Here is a 26,455-nt window from a genome sequence, read left to right on the forward strand (position 1 = left end):
ACCAAACAGGTGCCGGACTGTGGCGACTAGGGAAGTTTCACAGTAACTTCACTGCAACGTTAACGTAAGCCTTACTTGTGTATGATAAATAAACTTTAAAACTTTCAGTTCAAAAAACTTCTGCTTATTCGCAGAGGAGAGCAGGTGTTTAAATAATTTTCAGGAATGGAACATAACAGAGTACCGATTCACAAAAATGTGAGATTTTTTTTTAAAGTAATTTTTCTTAATTGGGTGACGTTATTTTGATCCTCAGGTTCATTATTCAATGGCGCTGCTATTACCCAACATTCGTTGCGGATGTGAAGGTGCGCTATTCACTCCACAGGAGTCCAGTGCGCAGGCGTGGTGCTCTTTTGGGACGCATGCGCGGTGTCACTTTGCTCCGAGTGCATGAGACGCGTTTTTTCAGGTGGTGAGAGTCGGTGGGGCGGAGGGAGGAATGGAGCCGGGAGTCGGCGTGGGGAGGGAGCGGAGGCTTCACAAACACCCACTGTAGGCCGCAAGACTGGAATAAGAGCCTGCGGGTCCCGGGTGTTTCGCAGTGGGGATTTTCCCGGGATCAGGCCCAGTGCCGCTGCCGCCATCTTTGTTCAGCAGGGAGCAGGGCGCATGCGTGGCTATCCCCGTGACGCAATAGATAGTGGGCTGGGTTTCAGGGTCCCAGTTACCAGGAGAGAAAATCATTGTCTCCTCAGTCTGAGCACAGGGCGCGGTGACAGGCCCGGGTTCAGGGCGCGGTGACAGGCCCGGGTTCAGGGCACGGTGACAGGCCCGGGTTCAGGGCACGGTGACAGGCCCAGGTTCAGGGCGCGGCGACAGGCCCGGGTTCAGGGCCCGGGTTCGGGGCACGGTGATGGGCCCGGGTTCAGGGCGCGGTGACAGGCCCGGGTTCAGGGCACGGTGATGGGCCCGGGTTCAGGGCGCGGTGACAGGCCCGGGTTCAGGGCACGGTGATGGGCCCGGGTTCAGGGCACGGTGATGGGCCCGGGTTCAGGGCGCGGTGACAGGCCCGGGTTCAGGGCACGGTGATGGGCCCGGGTTCAGGGCACGGTGATGGGCCCGGGTTCAGGGCACGGTGACAGGCCCGGGCTCAGGGCACGGCGACGAGCCCGGGTTCAGGGCACGTGACGAGCCCGGGTTCAGGGTGTGGTGACGGGCCCGGGCTCAGGACGTGGCGACGGGCCCGGGCTCAGGGTCACCATCTGCTCATGGCCACGTGTCCCTCCATCAGAGGAACATCAGAATTAGGTTCAGGAAGAGGCCATTCGGTCCATCAATAATACTTTCAATTCAGCAGGATCATGGCTTGTGTGCACACAACTTTCCTGACCCTGCCCTGCATACCCACACCACTGGTAACCCTTGGCTCCCGTGTGGGTTAAAAATATGCTTCACCCAGCCTTGAGTCCATTCATAGAATCCCTACAGTGCAGAAGGAGGCTATTCAGCCCATCAAGTCTGCAACGGCTTTGTGACAGAGTGTCTTACCCAGGCCCTCTCCCCCACCCCAACTCTCCTCCTCCCATTGAGGCTACATTCTAGGTCGGGTGGCACAGTGGCACTGCTGCCTCACAGCGCTAGAGACCCGGGTTTGAATCCTGGCTTTGGTCACTTTCTGCATGGAGTCTGCACATTCTCCCCGTGTCTGCGTGGGTTTCCTCTGGGTTCTCTGGTTTCCTCCCACAGTCCGAAAGACGTGCTGGTTAGGTGCATTGGCCATGCTAAATTTTCCTTCAGTGTACCTGAACAGGCGCCGGGTGTGGCAACTAGAGGATTTTCACAGTAACTTCATTGCAGTGTTAATGTAAGCCTACTTGTGAGACAAATGAATAAACTTTAAAACTTTAGACCAAGTGGCGGGTTTCCTTCCGTGAAGGACATGAGTGAATCAGTTGGGTTATGACAACGCACCAGTTTTAATGGTCACTTTTTCCTAGTGCTGGCCTCAATTTCATGACCTGTGTTTGTGTTTTTGTGGATTCTCTCTCATTCCCTTTTTTCTATTTTAAATCAATTTCACAGGGGATTAGAACAGGAGGATTTGCAGTCACGAAGCTCACTGTGAGCATTACATCAAGATCTGACAGTCGCTCATTTTAACCAGAATATCATTGGATTTTGAAAATGGAAGGAAAAAGCACCATTCACAGTGGGGAGAATCTGCATATGTTCTGTGTGTGGACGAGGCTTCAACCAATCATCTGACCTGTTAGAACATAAATGCAGTCATAACAAGGAAAAATCATGGAAATGTGGGGACTGTGGGAAGGGATTCAATTACCAATCTAAGCTGGAGACTCATCGATGCATTCACACTCGGGAGACGCCATTCACCTGCCCTCAGTGTGGGAAGGGATTCACTCAGTCATCAACGCTGCGGACACACGAGCGAGTTCACACTGGGGAGAGACCGTTCACCTGCTCAGAGTGTGGAAAAGCATTCATTAATTCTACCAATCTGTTGACACATCGGCAAGTTCACACTGGGGAGCGGTTCTTCACTTGCTCTGTGTGTGGGAAGGGATTCACTCGGTCATCCGACCTGCTAACACACCAGCAAATTCACACTGGGGAGAGGCCTTTTACCTGCTCCATGTGCGGGAAGGGATTCACTCGGTCCTCCCACCTACAGAGACACCAGCAAGTTCACACTGATGAGAGACCTTTTAAATGCTCAGACTGTGGGCAGTGCTTTAAAAGTTCCTGGGACCTGGGGTCCCATCGCCGTACTCACACTGACGAGAGACCGTTCAGATGCTCTCACTGCGGGACTGGGTTCAGGCGATCATCTGACCTCATTACACACCAGCGCAGTCACACTGGGGAAAGGCCGTTCACCTGCTCCAAGTGTGGGAAGAGATTCACTCAGTCATCCAACCTGTTGAGACACCAACGAGCTCACACTGGGGAGAGACCATTCACTTTGTCCATGTTTGGGAACGGATTCACTCAACAGCCACCCTCCTAAAGTAGAAAAAAGTAAAGTTTATTCATCACAAGTTAGCTTACATTAACACTGCAATGAAGTTATTGTGAAAATCCCCTAGTTGCCACACTCCGGTGCCTGCTCGGGTCAATGCACCTAACCAGCACGTCTTTCAGAATGTGGGAGGAAACCAGAGCACCCGGAGGAAACCCACGCAGACACGGGGAGAACGTGCAAACGCCACACAGACAGTGACCCAAACCAGGAATTGAACCCAGGTCCCTGGCGTTTTGAGGCAGCAGTGCTAACCACTGTGCTATCGTGCCACCCCGACAAAACAGCAGCTTCTCACTGGGGAGAGACCATTCAGCTGCCCCGAATGACAGATGGGATTCACTTAGTGTCATTTCAGCAGAAAGGACACTGAGTTCCCACTGGAGAAACCTTTGAAATGATCTACAAGCAACGTATTCTGACCAATGAGAGACTTCTCAGACTAGGTTTAGGAAATTGAAAATAAATGTCAAATAAATCAACTATGTATTAAATACAATGCCAACTCTTCAATATCTCTGAAACAAGTTAGTTTTTTTTGAAGGGCTCTCCCTCTCCCCTGTCTCCTCCATCCTCACCTCCAACAAGTGTGAGGAGCTCATGGAGCTTCTTCGTTACTAAGATTGAGACAATCTGATCAGATTCCTCTGCTGTTTCCCTCCCTTCCGCTAGACCACTGGATCAAGTTCCCAGTTTCCCTAACCCTGAATCCACATCTCTGAACCTGCAGTCAATCGGCTCTGAGGAAGGGTCATCTAGACTCAAAACGTTGGCTTGCCACAGATGCTGTCAGACCTGCTGAGATTTTCCAGCATTTTCTGTTTTTGTTTGAAATTCCAGCATCCGCAGTATTTTGCTTTTATCTATCTGGGCGGGTTGTGTGGGTGGCTGGCGGAGGGAGCTGCTTTCTTTGTTGGAGATTGTGGGAAGAAGCCGGAAGCAGCAGATCACCGTTCAGCTGCTCACAGTGTGGGAAGAGTTTCAGGACATAACCCCACCTTCAGACACGGGGATGGCACAGTGGCACAGTAGGTTAACACTGCTGCCTCACAACGCCAGGGACCCAGGTTCGATTCCCGGCTTGGGTCATTGTCTGTGTGGAGTTTGCATGTTCTCCCCGTGTCTGCGTGAGTTTCCTCTGGGTGCTCCAGTTTCCTCCCACATTCTGAAAGATGCGCTGTTTAGGTGCATTGACCCGAACAGGCGCTGGACTGTTGCGACTAGGGGAATTACACAGTAACTTCATTGCAGTGTTAATGTAAGCCTTACTTGTGACTAATAAATGAATTTTAAAAAACACCAGCGTGTTCACACTGACGAGAGACCTTTTAAACGTCCAGAGTGTGGGAAGTGCTTTAAAAGTTCTGGGGAACTGCAGTAACATCAACGTGTTCACACTGAGGAGAGACCATTCAGGTGCTCTCACAGTAAGACTGGATTCAAGCGATCATCTCATCTCACTGGACACCAGCGAGTTCACACTCGGGAGAGACCGTTCAGCTGCTCCGAGTGGGGGAAGAGATTCACTCGATCCTCCAACCTGCTGACCCACCAATAAATTCACACTGGGGAGAGACCATTCACCTGTTCCCAGTGTGGAAGTGGATTCTCTCACTTACCCCATCTGGTGACACAGCAGCGAGTTCACAGTGATTACAGAAGTTATATTTTGCAGGTATTGGTGCTGTTAATCCCATCCAGGACTGAAACATGTTCATTCTGACAGTTGAAGCTGATCTCTAATGTCAGTTACCCATGTTAGACTGAGCATGTACCCCACCGCATCTCTCAAACAATAGATCGTCATGTCTGCAAACCTCATTTTAAATTTATATCATTTAGAAACCGTGTTGAAATAAAGATGAACAATAAACAGATCACAGTCCAATCTTGCAGCTCTAGGATGAGACTGTGTTAGCTCTGAATTTTGGTAATCACATGTTGTTTTGAGCTGTTTGACAGGTTGTTCAAAGTTATTAACTTGTCAGATATTGAAGGAATTATTCTGAAAGTAAATTTAACAGTTTATATCCTCAGACTCTGGTCCCTGCTGTAATGAATACTCAGCATCCATTAGGGCTGACTTACAGTGAATCACTGACTATCCTGTAGGATCTTGGTTACTTGTTTTGTGAACTAGTTCTCCCCATTAGTTTTGAACTGCAGGATAACTCTGATTACATTTAGACATGTCTAGAAAGGGTCTGTGTGCCAAATTTAACTGCAATTTGTAACCAACAAATAATGTTCATGTCCTGACGTATAGTCTGATGTCTTGGTAATTTGTGAAAGAAGATTAACTTCACTCACTCAGCAGTTTGAGGGGAACCAGACTGAGGGTTAATCTTTTTTTATTCGTCCATGGGATGTGAGGGTCACTGGCTGGGCCAGCATTTGTTGCCCATCTCTGAGGGCATTTAAGAGTCGACCACATTGCTGAGGATCTGGAGTCACATTGTAGGCCAGACCGGGTAAGGATGGCAGATTTCCTTCCCTAAAGGATCAGATGGTGAACCAGATGGGTTTTTACAACAATTGACAATGGTTTCATGGTCATCATCAGACATTTAATTCCATATTTTTATTGAATTCAAATTTCACCATCTGCCGCGCTGGAATTTGAACCTGGGTTCCCAGAGGATCACCCTGGGTCTCTGGATTGCTAGTCCAGTGACGATACCACTATACCACCGCGTCCCCTGACAGGCGGGGATACTAACCTCTACACTAATGAGGAAGTTGCTGATTAAACATAAGAAATAGAAGCAGGAAGAGGCCATTCAGCCCTTCAGGCCTGCTCTGCTACTCAATAAGATCATGCCTGATCTTCACCCTCCCCATAATGCTAAATTCCCTTTGTATCCGATATCAATCTTTGTCTTAAATAACTCCCAACCCCACACTCTTCCCAATAAGACCATAAGACATAGGAGCAGAATTAGGCCACTCGGCCCATTGCGTCTGCTCCACCATTCAATCATGGCTGATATTTTTCTCATCCCCATTCTCCTACCTTTTCCCAATAACCGCTGATCCCCTTATTAATCAAGAACCTATCGACCTCTGTCTTAAAGACACTCAATGACCTGGCCTCAACAGCCTCCTGCGGCAAAGACTTCCACAGATTCACCACTCTCTGGCTGAAGAAATTCCTCATCTCTGTTTTAAAGGATCATCCCTTTAGCCTGAGGTTGTGTTCCCTCTGGTTCTAGTTTTTCCTACTAGTGGAAACATCCTCTCCACATCCACACTATCCAGGCCTCGCAGTATCCTGTAAGTTTCAATAAGATCCCCCCTCATCCTTCTAAACTCCAACCAGTACAGACCCAGAGTCCTCAACCGTTCCTCATACGACAAGCTCTTCATTCCAGGGATCATTCTTGTGAACCTCCTCTGGACCCTTTCCAAGGCCAGCACATCCTTCCTTAGATACGAGGCCCAAAACTGCTCATAATAGTCCAAATGGAGCCTGACCAGAGCCTTAGACAGCTTCAGAAGTACATCCCTGCTCTTGTATTCTAGCCCTCTCGACATGAATGCTAACATTGCATTTTCCTTCCTAACTGCCAACTGAACCTGCAGGTTAACCTTAAGAGAATCTTGAACACGGACTCCCAAGTCCTTTTGTGTTTCTGATTTCCTAAGCATTTTCCCATTTAGAAAATAGTCTACGCCTCCATTCCTCCTTCCAAAGTGCATAACCTCACACTTCTCCACATTGTCTTCCATCTTCAATGTGAACTTGCTGGTGGGTCAGCAGGTGGGATGACTGAATGAATCCCTTCCTGCACACAGAGCAAGTGAATGGTTTCTCCCCAGTGTGACTGCGGCGATGTATTTCCAGCAGCGAAGGGTAACTGAATCCCTTCCCACAGTCCCCACATTTCCGTGGTTTCCTTGGGTGTCCTTGTGTCCGTCGAGGTTAAACAATCTGTTCAAGCCTTGTCCACACAAAGAACGTGTGTATTATTTCTCAGTAAAGGAATCAAGGGTCATGGGGATAAGGCAGGAAAGTGGAATTCAGGATTATATCAGATCAGTGAATAGTGAGCAGACTGAATGGGCCCAATGGCCTAATTCTGCTCCAAGATCTTCTCATCCTTTGGCTCTCTGCTGTGAATAGTGAGTTTTTTAAAAAAATCAGGCTGTGTAACTGGTTAAAGCTCTTTCCTCAGTCAGTTTACTGGAACACTCTCACCCAGGTGTGTGTGTATGTCTTGGTGCTTTTCCAGTCACACTGATGTTTGAAATCTTTCCTCACCGCCAAAAGAGAAAAACATTTCTCCTTCCACATTTAAAGGTCGATGATATTCAGGTTCTGATGAATTGAGGGACTCTGTCAGCTCTTGATGTGATGTTTGGTTTCAGTTTCCCATCAGCAATTCATCGCCCTCGTGGACCTTGTAAAAGATATTGACAGAGTCAGTATCGCTGTCAGCACAGGATAGAAAGTCAGAACAGACAATTCTAGTTTCCATGGAATATTCTTTTATCTTTTGTTTCCCCAATCTTGTGGTCCAATCAAACTTCCATCTCAACTAAACCAGAACTTTGTTTCCAGTGTCTATGAGACACTCTGTACCCTGAGTTGTGGGAGGTATCGAGTGTTCCAGTCGACACTGCACGGTTCTTCTCCAGGACCACACGAGCATGGACAAGACCGTGGGAGAGAGGCCGACAGCCAAGTTACCCCATGCAGATCTACAAATCACTGTTTTAACCAGCCCCAAGAGCAGATCCAGGAAAAGATCCTCTGACCTCCCAAGCCTCCTCCACATGGGCAGCCAATGATTAGGAGCGTGGGGCAGAATAGAAGTGGAACTAAAAGTGGAGAAGCAGCTCCTTCAGGGACTGCAACCTCTCACACTGAATATGTACATGGTTCATGGACTTCTGCAAACATCAGCTGCAGGCTGGGAGCGGGTGAAACTGTTTAGACACCTGTTGCCCAGTTTGCTGGGAGGCACGGTGACACAGTGGTTAGACCTGGCTTCAGTTCCCGGATTGGGTCACTGTCTGTGTAGAGTTTGCACATTATCCCTGAGTCTGTGTGGGTTTCCTTCAGGTGCTCAGGTTTCCTCCCACAGTCCGAAAGATGTGCTGGTTAGGTGCACTGGCCGTGCTAAATTCTCTCTGTGTACCTGAACAGGTGTCGGAGTGTGGCGACTGGGGGATTTTCACAGTAACTTCATTGTAGTGTCAATGTAAACCTCCTTCTGACACTAATCAATAATATTCACGCTGATGTGCTGGAAACTGGGACCCGGGAGGAACTGTAAAACCTAAGCCCCGCCCTCACTGTTGCGTCATGAAGACCCTGGCGCATGCGCCTCTCGCTGATCCAAGATGGTGGCCGTTGGACTGGACTTGGGTTTCGGGGGGAAAAAAGATCCGGAGCTGCAAACACGAATCTCAATCGGGGTTTGAGGCGCCCGCCAGGTGTTTAGAAACTCTCCTTATCCAGAGCCGGCTCCATCGCTCCCTCAGAGTTTCCGTTTCCTTCCCCGTGGCAAAGAGACAAAAAGAGAGACTCACCCCATCGCCATGACTGACAGTGCGCATGCTCCAATACTGAGCGATACTGCGGCTGCGCAGTACCTTCCTCTGGTGTAAATAGGGGACATTCACCACCGCGGCGAATGCTGGGTAAACCCTCCGTCATTGAAAGTCGTTATTATTGACTGGTGATTTTTTTGCTGTGATGTGGAGATTGGGAGGAGGGTCGAAAAAGCTGTGCACAGATCCTTCATTCATCAGAAAGAACAGAAGTGGGAACTGGTGGATAATTTTGATTTATTATTGTCACGTTATGGTTTACAGTGAAAATTATTATTTCTTGCGCACTGTACAGACAAAGCATTCCATTCATAGAGCAGATAGGAGAGAAGGAAAGAAAAGGGTGCAGAATGTAGTGTTACAGTCATATCTAGGGTGTAGCAAAAGATCAACTTAATATAAGGCAGCTCCATTCAAAATTCTGATGGCAGTAGGGATTAAGCTGTTTTTGAGTCAGTTGGTACCTGATCTCAGACTTTTGTATCCTTTTTCCCAATGGAAGAAGGTGGAAGAGAGTATGTCTGGAAACATAGAAACCCTACAGTGCAGAAGGAGGCCATTCGACCCATCGAGTCTGCACCGACCACAATCCCACCCAGGCCCTACCCCCACATATTTACCCGCTAATCCCTCTAACCTACGCATCCCAGGACTCGAAGGGACAATTTTTAACCTGGCCAATCAACCTAACCCGCACATTTGGAGTGTGTGGGGTTCTTATTTGATTTGATTTATTATTGTCACATGTATTAGTGCACAGTGAAAAACATTATTCCTTGTGCACTATACAGACAAAGTATACTGTACATAGGGAAGGAAAGGAGAGAGTGCAGAATGTAGTATTACAGTCACAGTTGGGCTGTAGAGGAAGATCAAATTAATAAGAAGTAGGTCTATTCAAAAGTCTGATGGCAACAGGGAAGAAGGTGTTCTTGAATCGGTTGGTACGTGATCTCAGACTTTTGTACCTTTTTCTTGTCGGAAGAAGGTTGAAGAGAGTATGTCCGGGGTGTGTGACATTCTCGATTATGTTGGCTGCTTTTCCGAGGCAGCGGGAAGTGTAGATGGAGACAATGGATGGGAGGCTAGTTTGTGTAATGGACTGGGCAAATTCCCCAAAGTTTTCCACAAACAACAGCAAAATCCAACCACTTCAGTCAAATATAAACTCAGAAGCTGGTGTGACTGAGTGAAGTATTTATTTGAGTAACTGTCAGGATTGTTTTCTCATGGATATTCCAAGTCATTTTTAAAATTGTTCAATTGATTCTAGTCGTTGGCTAGACTAGCATTTATTGCCCATCCTTAATTGCCCTTGAAAAGGTGGTGGTGAGCTGCCTTCTTGAATCGCTGCAGTCTATGTGGCGTAGGTACATCCACAGTGTTATTAGGGAGGGAATTCCAGGATTTTGATCCAATGACAGTAAAGGAACAGTGACATATTTCCAAGTCAAGATGCTGAGTGGTTTGGAAGGGGACTTCCAGGTGATGGCTTTCCCATCTGTCCACTGTCCTTGTCCTCCTGGATTGCAGTGGTCATTGGTTTTGTTTCCTTGTTTTCCTTTCATCTGTGGAATTTGCTACCCCAAAGTGCGGTGGATGCTGGGCAGTGAGTAATTTAAGGAGGAGTTGGACAGATTTTTAATTGGTTATGGGTTGAAAGGTTATGGGAGAAGGCAGGAAAATGGGGATGAGAAGCATATCAGCCATGATTGAATGGCAGAGCGGACTCAAGGGGCCGAATGGCCTAATTCTGCTCCTATATCTTGTGAACGTATGAACTTGCAGGTTTCATACAGATTTGCAAATAAACAAAAAATTCTTTGGAAGTGGACATTACTGACAAGACCCAGGTATCTGTAATGAATTACTATAATTACTGTAATGAATTTTATTACTATAAAATGTCACACTATTTGTAACTCCCACAGTTGCGTGGACCTGCAGAGTTTCACTGGCTGTCTTGTCTGGAGACAATACACATCTTTTTAGCCTGTCTTGATGCTCTCTCCACTCACATTGTTTTGTCTCTTAAAGACTTGATTAGTTGTAAGTATTCGCACTCCAACCATTATTCATGTAAATTGAGTCTGTGTCTTTATATGCCCTGTTTGTGAACAGAATTCCCACTCACCTGAAGAAGGGGCTAAGAGCTCCGAAAGCTTGTGTGGCTTTTGCTACCAAATAAACCTGTTGGACTTTAACCTGGTGTTGTTAAACTTCTTACTGTGTTTACCCCAGTCCAACGCCGGCATCTCCACATCATGAATTACTATCACAGACTATTACTATCATATGTTACCAATCACCAATTGTCCTTTGTGATGGTGATAGTTGGCCTTCTTCTTGAACCTCTGCAGTCCGTAGGTGCTCCCACAATGCAAGAGTATTAGAATTTTAACCCAGTCACGTTGAAGGGATAGTGATATTTGTCCAAGTCAGGGAGTTGTGTGGTTTTCCCATGTCCCAGCTGCTCTGGTACTTCCAGGTGGAGAAGATTGTGGGTTTAGGAGATTCTGCCAAAATCCTGGTTGAGTTGCTGATGTATAAAGTCTCTCTCCGTCACCCTCCTCCCGACCTCTCCCTCTTCACGCATAAAGGCTGGATTCTTGTTGTTGGCTCTGAAGAGGTGGAGGGTTCCTTTCCCTCAGTGCACTGGTAAACAGTTTGAGGCTTTGTCACAATCCAGCAGCTTTCATATCCACTATTTCCCAGTCCCAATCCCACAATTTACCAGATTAGATCAACTCACTTTCACATTTTGTCTTTGTATATTTATGGCTTGTCTCTCATGTTTCCCTCTTTCTGTTTTCAATTCATTTTTCAGGGGATTAGAAGGTGAGGAATTACAGAAAATTGTACATCAAGGATCACATCAAGATCAGACAGAGAGCTTTGATTCATCAGGATCTGAACATCATCGGCCTTTGAACATGGAAGGAAAAAGCACCGTTCACAGAGAGGAGAAACCGTACACGTGTTCTGTGTGTGGACAAGGCTTCAATCGATCATCTGGCCTGTCGAGTCACAAGCGCAGTCACACCAGGGAGAGACCGTATAAATGTGGAGACTGTGGGAAAGGATTCAATTATCCAGTTGACCTGAAAAATCACCAACGCACTCACACTGGAGAGAGACCTTTTACCTGCCCTGTGTGTGGGAAGGGATTCACTCAGACAGCTGGCCTGTTGATTCACCAGCGCATTCACAGCAGGGAGAGGCAGTTCACCTGCTCTGAATGTGGAAAAGGATTTACTCAGTCATCGGCCCTGCTGATACATCGGCACATTCACACAGGGGAGAGGCCCTTCACCTGCTCCGTGTGTGGGAAGGGATTCACAGATTTCTCTGCCCTGCAGAGACACCAGCGAGTTCACACCGACAGGAGAGAGAGAGTTTAAATGCACTGAGTGTGGAAAGAGTTTTAAAACTCCACGCACACTGCGGGAGCACCAGTACATTCACACCGGAACCACACCGTTCAGCTGCTCCCACTGCCAGAAAGGGTTCAGGACATCATTCCACCTTGTGGCACATGAGCGCGTTCACACTGGAGAGAGGCCATTCACCTGCTCTGAATGTGGGAAGGGATTTAACCGATCATCCAACATGCAGAAACACCAACGAGTTCACAGTGAAGAGAGACCGTTTAAATGTCCAGACTGCGGGAAGGGCTATAAAAGTTCTGAGGAACTGCGTCACCATCAACGTATTCACTCTGACGAGAGACCATTCACGTGTTCTCACTGCGGGACTGGCTTCAGGCGATCAGGCGACCTCACTGTACACCAGCGAATTCACACTGGGGAGAGGCCGTTCACCTGCCCTGTGTGTGGGAAGGGATTCACTTGTTTATCCTCTCTCACTTCACACCAACTTGTTCACACAAATGAGAGACCGTTCAGATGTTCTGACTGTGAGAAGAGCTTTAAAAGCAGAAAACTTCTGCTCGCACACCAGCGAAATCACTCTGAGGAGAGATCGTTCACTTGCACTGAGTGTGGGAAAGGATTCACCCGGTCATCCACTCTGCTGAGGCACCAACAAGTTCACAGTGAGGAGAAGCCGTTCACTTGTTCAATGTGTGGAAAGGGATTCACCCAGTCATACAACCTGGTGAGACACCAGCGAGTTCACCAGTGATCACAGGGGGTGATTCTGCTGTTATTGCTGCTGTTAATTGCATCCCAACTAAATTAATGTTTATACTGATAGTTGGAGTTTATCTGATGTAAATCAACCCTGTTGGACTCGTAGAATACCCCACAGCATCTCTCATTCATGTGTCAATAAATCTTCACACCTGCAGACCTTGTTTTAAATTTAAATCACTCAGAAACTGTATTGAACTAAAGATGAATAATAAACAGATCACAGTCCAATCCACCCCTGTGTGAATGTGCCGATGTATCAGCAGGCCGAGGACTAAAGTCTGTTTTGTAACTTCAGGATAAGGATTTGAAAGCTCTGAATGTTGGTCCTCTCATATGTAGACTGGAGCTATTTGATAGGCAGGATGTTAATAGCTGTAAACTTGTCAGATGTCGAAAGAATTACTATTGGAGTAAACTCACCCATTTATAACCTCAGACTCTGGTCCCTATTGTAATGAATAAGTAACACAGTGGAATAGCGGGATAAATATGTGGGGCTACGGGGATAGGGCCTGGGTAAGATGCTCTGTTGGAGAGTCTGTGCAGACTCGATGGGCCCTGTACCCTTGTGCATTTACCCTGCCAACCCCCCTAACCTACACATCTTTGGACGCTAACAGATAATTTAACATGGCCAATCCACCTAACCTGCACATCTTTGGACTGTAGGAGGAAACGGAAGTACCCAGAGGAAACTCAGACGCAGGGAGAAGGTGCAAACTCCACACAGAAACCCAAGGCTGGATTCAAACCCAGTGCTGTTAGGCAGCAGTGTTAACCACTGTTCCACCGTGCAGCCCTTCATCTGCTGCTGAAGCCCACATCCACACATTACCGTCAGACTTGACAATTTCAACACATTTCTGACTGGTCTCCCACATTCTGTAATTTTGAGATAATCCAAAATGTCCCCATGTCTTGCAGACACTTCCTCCATCTTCACAACCCCCTCTTCTAATTCTGGGCCTCTGTGGAGCCCCTTTGCAATTCTTGCAGCATTGCTGGCCTGCGGACTAATGTCTGGTTCAATCCCCATTCCAGCTGAGGTCGGTGTCGGAGCTGTCTCCTCACCCTGCCCAAGAGTGGATGGTAACGGCAGCCTGCTACTGACACAAACTGCCAGGAAAACAGCTCTGGATGACACATCAGCAGACAATGAGCCAAGGAGCTGCCTATGGGATAAATTCTGCATTACTAGCTATGTGGTGGGTCATTGCTTATTTAGTCACTGCTATAAACAGCGGAATTTTCACTTTGTAAACCTCAGCTTGAAGGAATAAAGTGAATAAATTGGGATATTCACTTTTACCATTATCCATCTGAAGCCAATGGACTCCTTTTTCCCCGTCCTGATGTGACACTGAATCTTCTTTGATTTGAAGAAGAAACTTAACCTTAGAGCACTGGGTGGTACAGTGGCCCAGTGGTTAGCACTGCTGCCTCACAGCACCAGGGGTTTGGATTCGATTCCCGGCTGGGTCACTGTGTGGAGTTTGCACATTTTCCACGTGTCTGTGTGGATTTGCTCCAGTTTCCTCCCACAGTTCAAAAGACAGGCTGGTTAGGTGCATTGGCCATGCTGAATTCTCCCTCAGTGTACCCGAACAGGTGCCGGAGTGTGGCAACAAAGTGATTTTCACAGTGACTTCATTACAGTGTGAATGTAAACCTAGTTGTGACACATAAATAAACTTTACTATTGGCCTCAGTACCCGAGACCTGGCAGGATGGCAAGAATGGCCTGGGGCTCCAGTGAGGTGTACTGGAGGGGCTGGAGTGGGCAAGTGGTGACACTGGGAGGAGCAGCAGCTGGGAGGCATATAGCGACCCCTGGTGGACAGGAGGCGAAACAGCAGCAGCACAGTCTGTGCAAAAGCTTCCCCAGTTCAGCTGGAGACTGGAGATCAGAGAGACTGGGAACCTCCTCAAATGTAAACTTCAGCTTTTCACATTCTCCCCCATTCATCCCTCTCTCCCTCCATCCACCTCACACTCCCTCCCTTTCTCCATCCCTCCCTCTCACCATCCATCCCTCTCTCCCTCCTCCCATCCCTCCCTCCAATAAGAACCATTCACTGAGCACAGCAGTTTCAGCCTCATTCCCACAGTCTGTATTCCAGCCTTTATCACATCCACTCTGCTCCCAGATACTTTACACCATTAGATATTACAATTCAAACTTTATAATCTCAACAATTTACTATTTGTTCTGGAAGATGAGGGCGGCATGGTGGCACAGTGGTTAGCACTACTGCCTCACAGCGCCAGGGACCTGAGTTCAATTCCCGGCTTGGGTCACTGTCTGTGCAGAGTCTGCACATTCTCCCCGTGTCTGTGTGGGTTTCCTCCGGGTGCTCCGGTTTCCTTCCACAGTCCAAAGATGTGCTGCTTAGGTTGACTGGCCATGCAAAATTGACCTTAGTGTCAGGAGGATTAGCAGGTTAAATATGTGGAGTTACGGGGATAGGGCCTGGGTGGGATTGTGGTTGGTGCAGACTCGATGGGCTGAATGTCCTTCTTCTGCACTGTAAGATTCTACGTTTCTATGAGATCACAAAATTCAAGTTAAAAGTTAAAGTTTATTTATTAGTCACAAGTAAGGCTTACATTAACACTGCAATTAACACTGTGAAATTCCCCTTGTCCCTTGTCACCACAGTCCGGCACCTGTTCAGGTCAATGCACCTAAACAGTGCATTTTTCAGACCATGGGAGGAAACCAGAGCACCTGGAGGGAACCCACACAGACACGGGGAGAACATGCAGACTCTGCACAGACAGTGACCCAAGCCGGGAATTAAATCAGGTCCCTGGCACTATGAGGCAGCAGTGCAGACAGACAGTCAAGAAATCATCAATTCCACTCTCACCCGGAGCGATGGGGATATATTTATACATTATCTCATTTCACAATAAAACACACACACTGAGTTTCAGATTGGCTTCTGTTATTATTTTGGTGCCCAGCAGGTGGATTAGACTGAGACTGACATCAACCCGTGTGTGCGGGTGCGTGCGTGCGCGCATGCGCGTGCGTCCCGAAAGCCCGTGATACCAAATAAACCTGTTGGATTTTAACCCGGTGTTGTGAGACTTCTAACTAGAATCATAGAATCCAACAGTGCAGAAGGAGGCCATTCGGCCCATTGAGTCTGCACCGACCACAATCCTATCCAGGCCCCACCCCCTTAATGCCATGCATTTACCCTAGCTAATTCCCCCTGAAACTAAGGGGCAATTTAGTATGGCCAATCCACATAACCCGCCCATCTTTGGACTGTGGGAGGAAACTGGAGCACCCGGAGGAAACACATGCAGACACGGGGAGAATGTGCAAACTCAACACAGACAGTGACCCAAAACTTGAATCGAACCCGGGTCCCTGGCGCTGTGAGGCAGCAGTGCTAACCACTATGCCACAGTGCAGAAATCCAGGGGAACTGGATTAATTGTTAGATTACACAGTGATATGTTACAGAGCAGTAATCCAGGGGAACTGGATTAATTGTTGGATTACACAGTGATATGTTACAGAGCAGGAAGAAGTTTAACAACACCAGGTTAAAGTCCAACAGGTTTATTTGGTAGCAAAAGCCACACAAGCTTTCGAGGCTCTGAGCCCCTTCTTCAGGTGAGTGGGAATTCTGTTCACAAACAGAACTTATAAGACACAGACTCAATTTACATGAATAATGGTTGGAATGCGAATACTTACAACTAATCCAGTCTTTAAGAAACAAAACAATGGGAGTGGAGAGAGCATCAAGACAGGCTAAAAAGATGTGTATTGTCTCCAGACAAGACAGCCAGTGAAACTATGCAGGTCCACGCAACTGTGGGAGTTACAAATAGTGTGACATAAATTCTGATTCTAGGATCGCATGATAAAGACTCAGGAGGAAAAAAGCAGAAATATTTATGTGAAATAGTGTGACATAAACCCAATATCCCGGTTGAGGCCGTCCTTGTGTGTGCGGAACCTGGCTATCAGTTTCTGCTCCGCGACTCTGCGCTGTCGTGTGTCGCGAAGGCCGCCTTGGAGAACGCTTACCCGAATATCAGAGGCCGAATGCCCGTGACCGCTGAAGTGCTCCCCAACAGGAAGAGAACAGTCTTGCCTGGTGATTGTCGAGCGGTGTTCATTCATCCGTTGTCGCAGCGTCTGCATAGTTTCCCCAATGTACCATGCCTCGGGACATCCTTTCTTGCAGCGTATCAGGTAGACAACGTTGGCCGAGTTGCAAGAGTATGTACCGTGTACCTGGTGGATGGTGTTCTCACGTGAGATGATGGCATCTGTGTCGATGATCCGGCACGTCTTGCAGAGGTTGCTGTGGCAGGGTTGTGTGGTGTCTTGGTCACTGTTCTCCTGAAGGCTGGGTAGTTTGCTGCGGACAATGGTCTGTTTGAGGTTGTGCGGTTGTTTGAAGGCAAGAAGTGGGGGTGTGGGGATGGCCTTGGCGAGATGTTCGTCTTCATCAATGACATGTTGAAGGCTCCGGAGGAGATGCCGTAGCTTCTCCGCTCCGGGGAAGTACTGGACAACGAAGGGTACTCTGTCCACTGTGTCCCGTGTTTGTCTTCTGAGGAGGTCGGTGCGGTTTTTCGCTGTGGCGCGTTGGAACTGTTGATCAATGAGTCTAGCGCCATATCCTGTTCTTATGAGGGCATCTTTCAGCGTCTGGAGGTGTCTGTTGCGATCCTCCTCATCCGAGCAGATCCTGTGTATACGGAGGGCTTGTCCGTAGGGGATGGCTTCTTTAACGTGTTTAGGGTGGAAGCTGGAGAAGTGGAGCATCGTGAGGTTATCCGTGGGCTTGCGGTACAGTGAGGTGCTGAGGTGACCGTCCTTAATGGAGATGCGCGTGTCCAAGAATGCAACCGATTCCGGAGAGTAGTCTATGGTGAGCCTGATGGTGGGATGGAACTTGTTGATGTCATCATAGAGTTGTTTCAGTGATTGTTCACCATGAGTCCAAAGGAAGAAAATGTCATCGATGTATCTAGTGTATAGCACCGGTTGAAGGTCCCGTGCGGTGAAGAAGTCTTGTTCGAACCTGTGCATGAAGATGTTGGCATATTGAGGTGCAAATTTGGTCCCCATGGCTGTTCCGTGTGTCTGGATGAAGAACTGGTTGTTGAAGGTGAAGATATTGTGGTCCAGGATGAAGCGGATGAGATGACAGAGCAGGAATCCAGGGGAACTGGATTAATTGTTGGATTACACAGTGATATGTTACAGAGCAGGAATCCAGGGGAACTGGATTAATTGTTGGATTACACAGTGATATGTTACAGAGCAGGAATCCAGGGGAACTGGATTAATTGTTGGATTACACAGTGATATGTTACAGAGCAGAAATCCAGGGGAACTGGATTAATTGTTGGATTACACAGTGATATGTTACAGAGCAGAAATCCAGGAGAACTGGATTAATTGTTGGATTACGCAGTGATACGTTACAGAGTCTTAAAATCTGAAATAAAACAGTCAATGCCACAAATAGTCAACAGGCCCAGCAGCTTCTATGAAGGCAGAAACAGAGTGAAACATACAGCCAAACATCCATATGAATGAGGAGCAGCAGTGGACCATTGGGCCCCTCTGCTGCAGCATTTGACAAGATCCCGACTGATCTGATTGTGGCCAGAACTCCATTTTTCTGTCTCCGCCCCCCCCCCCCCCCCCCGTCCCCTCTCCCCTCCCCCCACCCCCAAATCCTCTGACTCTCTTGTCAATCAGGAATCCATTTATTCAGTCTTAAAAATATTCAATGACTCTGTCTACACTGCTCTCTGGCGAAGAGAATTCCACAGACCAAAGACCCCCTGAGAGAGAGAGAAAAATCTCGTTCTCTCTGTCCCTAACGTCTCAAGCGCTCCCCAGAGCCACACAGGGAAAATCAGGATAAAAGCAAATTACAGTGAATGCTGGAATCTGAAACCAAAAGAGAAAATGCTGGAAAATCTCAGCAGGTCTGGCAGCATCTGTCAGGAGAGAAAAGTGCTGACGTTTCGAGTCCAGATGACCCTTTGTCAAAGACTGACCTCTGAAGAATTGAGAGAGGGAGGTGGAGAAGAACAAAATGTAAGATCCGCAAACTGACAAAATGATTCACGGCCCAAGACCAAAGCGAGTGGTAATGGGACAAGTAAAGACACAAAAGATGTTCTGGATGAGGTGTGAATAGCTGGTGAGCAATAGTCTGAATGTAAAGTAAACAAGAGGGAAATGAGGTGAAAAAAGCAACAACGAAACACAGAACACAATGGGGGCAGAGATTGTGGTGTAAAATTGTTGAGCTCAGTTTTGTTCTGAAGGCTGTAAAGTGTCTCTTTCAGTTGTGAGAAATAATATTATATTTCCCAGTTCCGATGACAGGTCACATTCAGTCTGTTTCTCTCTCCACAGAGGCTGCCTGACTTGTTAGTATTTCCAGCCAAAAGAGAAAACGCTGGAAAATCTCAGCAGGTCTGGCAGCATCTGTAAGGAGACAAAAAGAGCTGACGTTTCGAGTCCAGGTGACCCTTTTGACGAAAGCAACAACTTGCTTTCATTCATGAGTATTTCCAGCGTTTTCCGTTTTATGTCAAGCAGAGAATGTGTAAGAATTGTCACATCTGGAACAGATGTCTCTTACACAGGACACCCCAGCTCGGGTCTTGGGGGATTAACCGGAGAAGCTTTTTAAACTGAGGAAAGTAACTGCATTTGGGCGCTGACTTTAAACAACGTTAACAAGCCAGGGCTGCTGGAGAAACATTTTGGGATTTGTGAGCAGTCAGTTCCGGCTGGTTTGAAGTGAAATCCTGTCGGTGCTGCGGCAAATCTGAACTCAAACCAGATAAACTGGAACCGCTGGGTTAGAGATTCCGGGTGTTGGGATGTGGAGGCTGGGGGAGGGGGAGATGGCGGTAAAACTCTGAGCCTGACTTTAGACAGTGTGAGCGGGGTACAGGGGAGGAATGACAGGGTTAATGTGGGAGTCAGGGACAATAGCAGAAGGTGGGAAGCTCTGGAAAGGAGCATTGAGGATAAAGGCCACCAAAGAATGCTTGTTTAAATGAAGATAAAAGCAAAATACTGCAGATGCTGGAATCTGAAACAGAAACAGAAAATGCTGGAAATCTCAGCGTCTGTGGAGAGAATAGAGTTAATGCTTCCAGTCTGGATGATCACAGATGCTGTCAGACCTGCTGAGGTTTTCCAGCACTTTCTGTTTTTGATTAACTGAAAGTTCAGCAGGGAAAGAAGCAGCGAACTGAACACACTGAACCCAGGGGAAGGGGGTGACCCAGGATAAGGGACAGGCGCAGCTCAGTGAGGCTCTGCAATGTCCATCAACACATCCACATTGAGAGCTGAGAGCGCCAAGGGGGAGGGGAAGGAGAAACTATTTGGGGCACAGCAGGAGGTCACCCCTCCCCCCCACTCTGTAGTTCCACAGACCTCCCACACCTGGACAGGGTTGGCTCAAGGTGCAGGAAGCTGCAAGCTGAGAGGCTGAGCTGTGAACTGGGCCGGGTTGGGGGTTTGAGTGACAGTCCTGGGGTTATATCAGGACAGAAACTGCCACAGATTCCCCCTTTTTCCTGGGACGTTTCAGTGGAGCTGTGTTGGTGAGTGTTTGTAATCTCTGTCTCACTGTCTCGGTAATGGGGGTGGGTTGTAGATTGCTGTGAGTGTTAGACTAAATAACCTCTCCTCATGCTGCCAGTTCCAGTCTGCAGACTCCATTTCTCAGTCCAGTCTGCTGCTCTGTCTCTGTCTCTCTGTACTTTGCTGCAGTGCTCCACATTCTGAGCAACATCCAGCCCATTGTTATCACCCCAAATTTGCAGCAAACTACCTTCACTGTGATACAGTGGTTAGCACTGCTGCCTCACTGAGTCTGGGTTCGATTCCAGCGGTGGGTGACTGTCTGTGGAGTTTGCACAGTAAGAAGTCTCATAACACCAGGTTAAAGTCCAATAAGTTTATTTGGAATTAAAGCAAATTACTGCGGATGCTGGAATTTGAGACCAAAAGAGAAATTGCTGGAAAATCTCAGCAGATATGACCGGATCTGTCAGGAGAGAAAAGAGCTGATGCTTCGAATTCACATGACCCTTCGTCAAAGCTTTGACAAAGGGTCATCTGGACTCGAAATGTCAGCTCTTTTCTGTCCTTACAGATGTTGCCAAACCTGCTGAGATTTTCCAGCATTCTCTCTTTTGTTTATTTGGAATCACGAGCTTTCAGAGCACTGCTCCTTCATCAGCGCTCTGAAAGATTGTGGTTCCAAATAAACCTGTTGGTCTTTAACCTTATGTCGTGAGGCTTCTTACTGTGCTCACCCCAGCTCAGCGCTGGCATCTCCAACTCATGTGTGGAATTTGCACAATCTCCCTCTTTCTGTGTGCATTTCCTCTGGGTGCTCCGGTTTTTTCTCATAGCCCAAAGATGTGCAGGTTAGGTAAATTTGCCCCTTGGTGTCCCAAGATATGTAGTGTCTAATTTGATTTATTATTGTCGCATGTTCTGGGACACAGTGAAAAGTATTATTTCTTGCGTGCTATAGAGAAAAAAAACGTAAATTGATGGAGTACAGAGGGGGGAAGGAAAAGAGTCGGGTGCAGAATATATTGTTGCCGTTGCAGGCAGGGTGAAGAGAAAGGTCAGTAGGAGGATTAGCAGGGTAAATGCGTAGGTTTACGGGGATAGGGGGTGTGCCTGGGAAAGATGCTCTGTCGTAGAGTCAGTACAGACTCGATGGATCGAATGGCCTATTTCTGCGCTGTGAGGATTCTATGATTCATGAATTACGGCGAACAACTTTTGAATGGAGGGGTTTCTGAGGCGCAGAGCATTGTGGGAATTATGACCGCCATTAGTCAGTGACTGACTCTAAATGGTTAATTGCAGACTGAGGGCAGGTCAGCAACCTGAACCCTCAATTCTGTTTGTGACTCTCACAGGCTGCCTGGCCTGATGAATATCTCCAGTATTTATTTTCTTTGTCCCAGAAACAGTCTCTGCAGAGTTTTGTTTCTGTGTTATTGTTTTATAAGTTCGAGTTTAGAAACACAGTTGGGAGCTGGCATGATTCAGGCTGTCTGTTGGATGCAGAACTCAGTTCCTGCACTCCCCCGTGTGGGTTTTTTTATTGTTGTTTCAGCCTGAACTCTATTCATAACTTGCCTCTCAATCCTGCTGCGTTTTTCCAGCACCTTTTCTTTTAATTTTAAGTGGCACCTTAATATCTGCTTAGTACATAAGTACATATCACAAATTCAGAGGAATGTATTTTTAAAAATTAATTAATCTCAATTGCACAGATAGTTTTCTATTATGTCTTTGATTGATAATGGCGCCATTAATTCCCTGGTGCCCCAGCGGGCTTGAAAGTGTCCCATTCATTCCGCAGGAGCCGCTTGCGCAAGCACACTGCTGTATCTGGAGCATGCGCAGTGTCACTTTGCTCAGAGCTCTGCGAGTCGGGGGACTTTTTTTCAGCGGGTGAGAGTCAGCGGGGCGGAGGGAGGAATGGAGTCGGGGTGGGGAGGGAGGAATGGAGCCGAGAGGAGGGGTGGGGAGGGAGGAATGGAGCCGAGAGTCGGGGTGGGGAGGGAGGAATGGAGCCGAGAGTCGGGGTGGGGAGGGGGGAATGGAGCCGGGAGTCGGGATGGGGAGGGAGGAATGGAGTCGGGAGTCGGGGAGGGAGGAATGGAGCCGGGAGTCGGGGAGGGAGGAATGGAGCCGGGGTGGGGAGGGAGGAATGGAGCCGGGGTGGGGAGGGAGGAATGGAGTCGGGAGTCGGGATGGGGAGGGAGGAATGGACCGGGAGTCGGGGTGGGGAGGGAGGAATGGAGTCGGGGTGGGGAGAGAGCGGAAGCTTCACAAACACCCGCTGGAGGCCGCAAGGCCCGAATAAGAACATATGGGTCCCGGGTTTAAATCTCCCGGGCTTTTTTCCCGGGAAGAAGTCTCACAACACCAGGTTAAAGTACAACAGGTTTATTTGGTAGCACAAGCCACTAGCTTTCGGAGCGCTGCTCCTTCATCAGGTAAGTGGGAGTTCTGTTCACAAACAGGGCATATAAAGACACAAAATGAGTTTGTGTCTCTGTGGCTTCAGGGGGCTCGGTTCAGAACCACTATCTTCAGGGGGACAATAGGTTGCAGGGCGCATGCGCAACTATCCAAGAACATCGGAACAAGAACATAAGAATTAGGAATGGGAGTCAGTCATTCGGCCCATCGAGCCTGCTCCATCACTCAATAAGATCATGTCTACTTTGGAGAGGCTGGATAGACAGGGACTTTTTTTCTCTGGAGCATAGGAGGCTGAGGGGTGATCTTATAGAGGTCTATAAAATAGTGAGGGGCACAGTTCAGCTATAGTCAATATCTTTTCCCAAAGGTAGGGGAGTCTAAAACTAGAGGGCAGAGGTTTACGGTGAGAGATACAAAAGTGTCCAGAGGGGCAATTTGTTCACACAGAGGGTCATAGAGTCAGAGAGGTTTACAGCATGGAAACACGCCCTTCAGCCCAACTTGTCCATGCCATCCTTTTTTTTAAAACCCCTAAGCTAATCCCAATTGCCCGCATTTGGCCCATATCCCTCTGTACCCATCGTACCCATGTAACTATCTAAATGCTTTTTAAAAGACAAAATTGGACCTGCCTCTACTACTACCTCTGGCAGCTTGTTCCAGACACTCACAACCCTCTGTGTGAAAAAATTTCCCCTCTGGTCACTTTTGTATCTCTTCCCTCTCAACGTAAACCTATGCCCTCCAGTTTTAGACTCCCCTATCTTTGGGAAAATATATTGACTCTCTAGCTGATCTGTGCCCCTCATTATTTTATAGACCTCTATAAGATCACCCCTCAGCCTTCTACGCTCCAGAGAAAAAAATCCCAGTCTATCCAGCCTCTCCTTATAACTCAATCCTTCAAGTCCCGGTAGCATCCTGGTAAATATTTTCTGCGCTCTTTCTAGTTTAATAATATCCTTTCCATAATAGGGTGACCAGAATTGCACACAGTATTCCAAGTGTGGCCTTAACAATGTCTTGTACAACTTCAACAAGACATTCCAACTCCTGCATTCAATGTTCTGACCAATGAAACCAAGCATGCTGAATGCCTTCTTCACCACTCTGTCCACCTGTGACTCCAGTTTCAAGGAGCTATGAACATATACCCCTCGATCTCTTTGTTATGCAACTCCCCCCAACGCCCTACCATTAACTGAGTAAGTCCTGCCCTGGTTCAATCTACCAGCTCGCATTTGTCTAAATTAAACTCCATTTGCCATTCATCAGCCCACTGGCCCAATTGATCAAGATCCTGTTGCAATTGGATAGGGTGGTGAGTACTTGGAACAAGCTGCCAGAGGTGGTAGTAGAGGTGGGTACAATTTTGTCTTTTAAAAGGCATTTAGATAGTTACATGGGTATGATGGGTAGAGAGGGATATGGACCAAATGTGGGCAATTGGGACTAGCTTAAGGGTTTAAAAAAAAGGGCAGCATGGACAAGTTGGGTCAAAGGGCCGTTTTCCATGCTGCAAATCTCTATGAATCTATGACTTTGCTCCCCCCACCCCGTCCATACCCATGACTTTCTTGTGGATCAGAACCTCAGCTTTGAATATATTCAATGACCTGCCTCCAATCCTCACTGGTGAAGACAGAGTTCCAAAGATCAACAACCCGCTGAGAGAAAAGATCTCTCTTCATCTTAAATCCTTTATTTTTACTTGATCCCCCCCCCCCCCCCACCATCCACTTTCATTTTTAAATAAAATCCATAGATATGGATGGAGATTTACAACTTTTTGGGAATGAAATAGGAAAGAATGTTCCAGAGAAACTAGAATTGTCTGCTCTGAATTTCTATCCTATATTAACTGTGATGACTTTTGCAAACTCATTTCACAGGATTTTGAACGAGGAATCACAGGCAAAAATCTCAACTGTCACGTCGAGACAGTCATATTCCTTGGGATCTGAATATCTTGTAATATGGAACTGTAGCTACGTTATATATTTCCAGACATCTCTTCCCTCAGAGGGTTGTTAGTCTTTTGGATTTCTCTTCCACAGGGACCAGTGGAGGCTGAGGATCATTGAATATATTCCAGTTAGACAGATCTTTGACTGACAAGGGTGTCAAGAGTTATGGGGAACAGACAAGCAGATGGAGCAAAAGCTAAGATGTGGGGGGATTTCTTCACTCAAGGATGTGCTAAAGCTTTGGAATCTCAATCCCTGAGGACAGTGAAGTCTCAGTCATCAACTATTTTCACGAGAGAGATTGATTGGTTTCTAGATATTGAAGATATCAAGGGATATGGGTTTAGTGTGGGAGAATGATGCTGAGGTAGATGAACAAATTATCTCATTGAATAGTTTAAAAGACTCGATGGGCCAAATGGCCGACTGCAGCTCCTATTTGTTATGGTCTCTGTGTCCAGGACAGGAAGCAGTGAGCATGGATCTGTCAATCAGCCTCAATCAGCACCTTCAGGAGAATTGGGAGGGTGAATATTAGATACAGCAGAGTGAGAATGGAGGGAGAGTGTGTGGGATGGAGATTTACAGCTTTTTGGGACTTAAATATGAACGAATGTTCCATAGAAACTAGAATTGTCTGTTCTGAATTTCTATCCTGTACTGACACTGATGACTTTTGTAAACTCATTTTACAGGATATTGAAAGAGGAATCACAGGCCAAAATCTCAAACGTCACGTCGAGATCTGACAGAGTCATATTCCTTGGGAGCTGAATATCATCGGACTTTGAATCTGGAAGGAGAAATTATTGTCCAGTTTGTTGATTTGAAAAGATTTCAAACATCAGTGTGACTGGAAAAGCACCAACACACTGCCACACTCGAGTGAGAGTGTTCTAGTGCTCGGACTAAAGAGGTTTAACCAGTTACACAGCCTGAATAAATATCACACCATTCTCAGCGGGTAGAGACTGTACCCGTGTTCTGTGTGTGGACGAGGCTTCAACTGATTGTCCACCCAAGACAGAGACAAGGACACCTGCACCATGGAGAAACCATGGAAATGTGTGGACTGTGGGAAGAGATACAGAGCCCCATCTCTGCTGGAAGCTCATCGGCGCAGCCACACTGGGGAGAGGCCATTCACCTGCTCTCAGTGTGGGAAGGGATTCACTGACTCATCCAGCCTGCAGAAACACCAGCGAGTTCACACTGGGGAGAGGCCGTTCACCTGCTCTCAGTGTGGGAAGGGATTCACTCAGTCATCCCACCTGCAGGCACACCAGCAAGTTCACACTGGGGAGAGGTCGTTCACCTGCTCTGTGTGTGAGAAGAGATTCAGTCTTTCATCCCACCTGTTGAGACACCAGCGAGTTCACGAGTGATTCCAGGGGTTGGATTCTGCTGTTATTGTTTCTGCTCTCAATTACACCCAGGACTGCATTTTGTTCATTCTCACAGTTGGTCAATGGGGAGGGTTGGAGGGTTTCTTTCTGCTGGACTGGCCGGTCTCATGACTTTGCCTCCAGTGAGCTGATGCTCTTTGAGACTTGTTGTGAATACCTGGTTTCAAATTTCACAAGGATCACAGAGTGACCGGGAAGTTGAGATATTTAGTCAGCATTTCTGTCTAAAACCCCTCAAATGCTCATCCAATTTCCTTTGTAATTGTTTATTGTCTCCACTTCCTCCACCCTCGTAGGCAGCGAGTTCCAGGTCATTACCATTCACTGCATCAGAATATTCTTCGTCACATCCC

At 47.4% G+C, this 26,455-nt stretch overlaps 3 protein-coding genes across 5 annotated transcripts in view; all 3 read left to right on the forward strand.

Moving 5' to 3' along the window:
• LOC144482996 (uncharacterized) overlaps nucleotides 1-26,455 on the forward strand; it is a 191,368-nt gene that overhangs the window by 38,244 nt on the left and 126,669 nt on the right. The window lies entirely within an intron of this gene.
• LOC144483059 (uncharacterized) lies at nucleotides 359-3,489 on the forward strand. Of its 3 annotated transcripts, none has more exons than XM_078201903.1 (2): nucleotides 359-412; nucleotides 2,026-3,489. In XM_078201903.1, the coding sequence occupies exon 2, from the start codon at nucleotides 2,597-2,599 to the stop codon at nucleotides 2,969-2,971; it is 375 nt and encodes a 124-aa protein (XP_078058029.1). In that variant the 5' UTR covers nucleotides 359-412; nucleotides 2,026-2,596; the 3' UTR covers nucleotides 2,972-3,489. The 3 variants fall into 3 exon arrangements, with proteins under 3 accessions (XP_078058029.1, XP_078058030.1, XP_078058031.1); XM_078201904.1 differs by having other exon boundaries at nucleotides 364-415; XM_078201905.1 differs by lacking the exon at nucleotides 359-412 and adding an exon at nucleotides 1,258-1,358.
• LOC144483056 (uncharacterized) lies at nucleotides 8,319-12,924 on the forward strand. Its single transcript, XM_078201899.1, has 2 exons — nucleotides 8,319-8,629; nucleotides 11,367-12,924. The coding sequence occupies exon 2, from the start codon at nucleotides 12,149-12,151 to the stop codon at nucleotides 12,680-12,682; it is 534 nt and encodes a 177-aa protein (XP_078058025.1). The 5' UTR covers nucleotides 8,319-8,629; nucleotides 11,367-12,148; the 3' UTR covers nucleotides 12,683-12,924.

This window comes from Mustelus asterias, unplaced genomic scaffold, assembly GCF_964213995.1.
Source record: "Mustelus asterias unplaced genomic scaffold, sMusAst1.hap1.1 HAP1_SCAFFOLD_44, whole genome shotgun sequence".
NCBI classification, from domain to species: domain Eukaryota; kingdom Metazoa; phylum Chordata; class Chondrichthyes; order Carcharhiniformes; family Triakidae; genus Mustelus; species Mustelus asterias.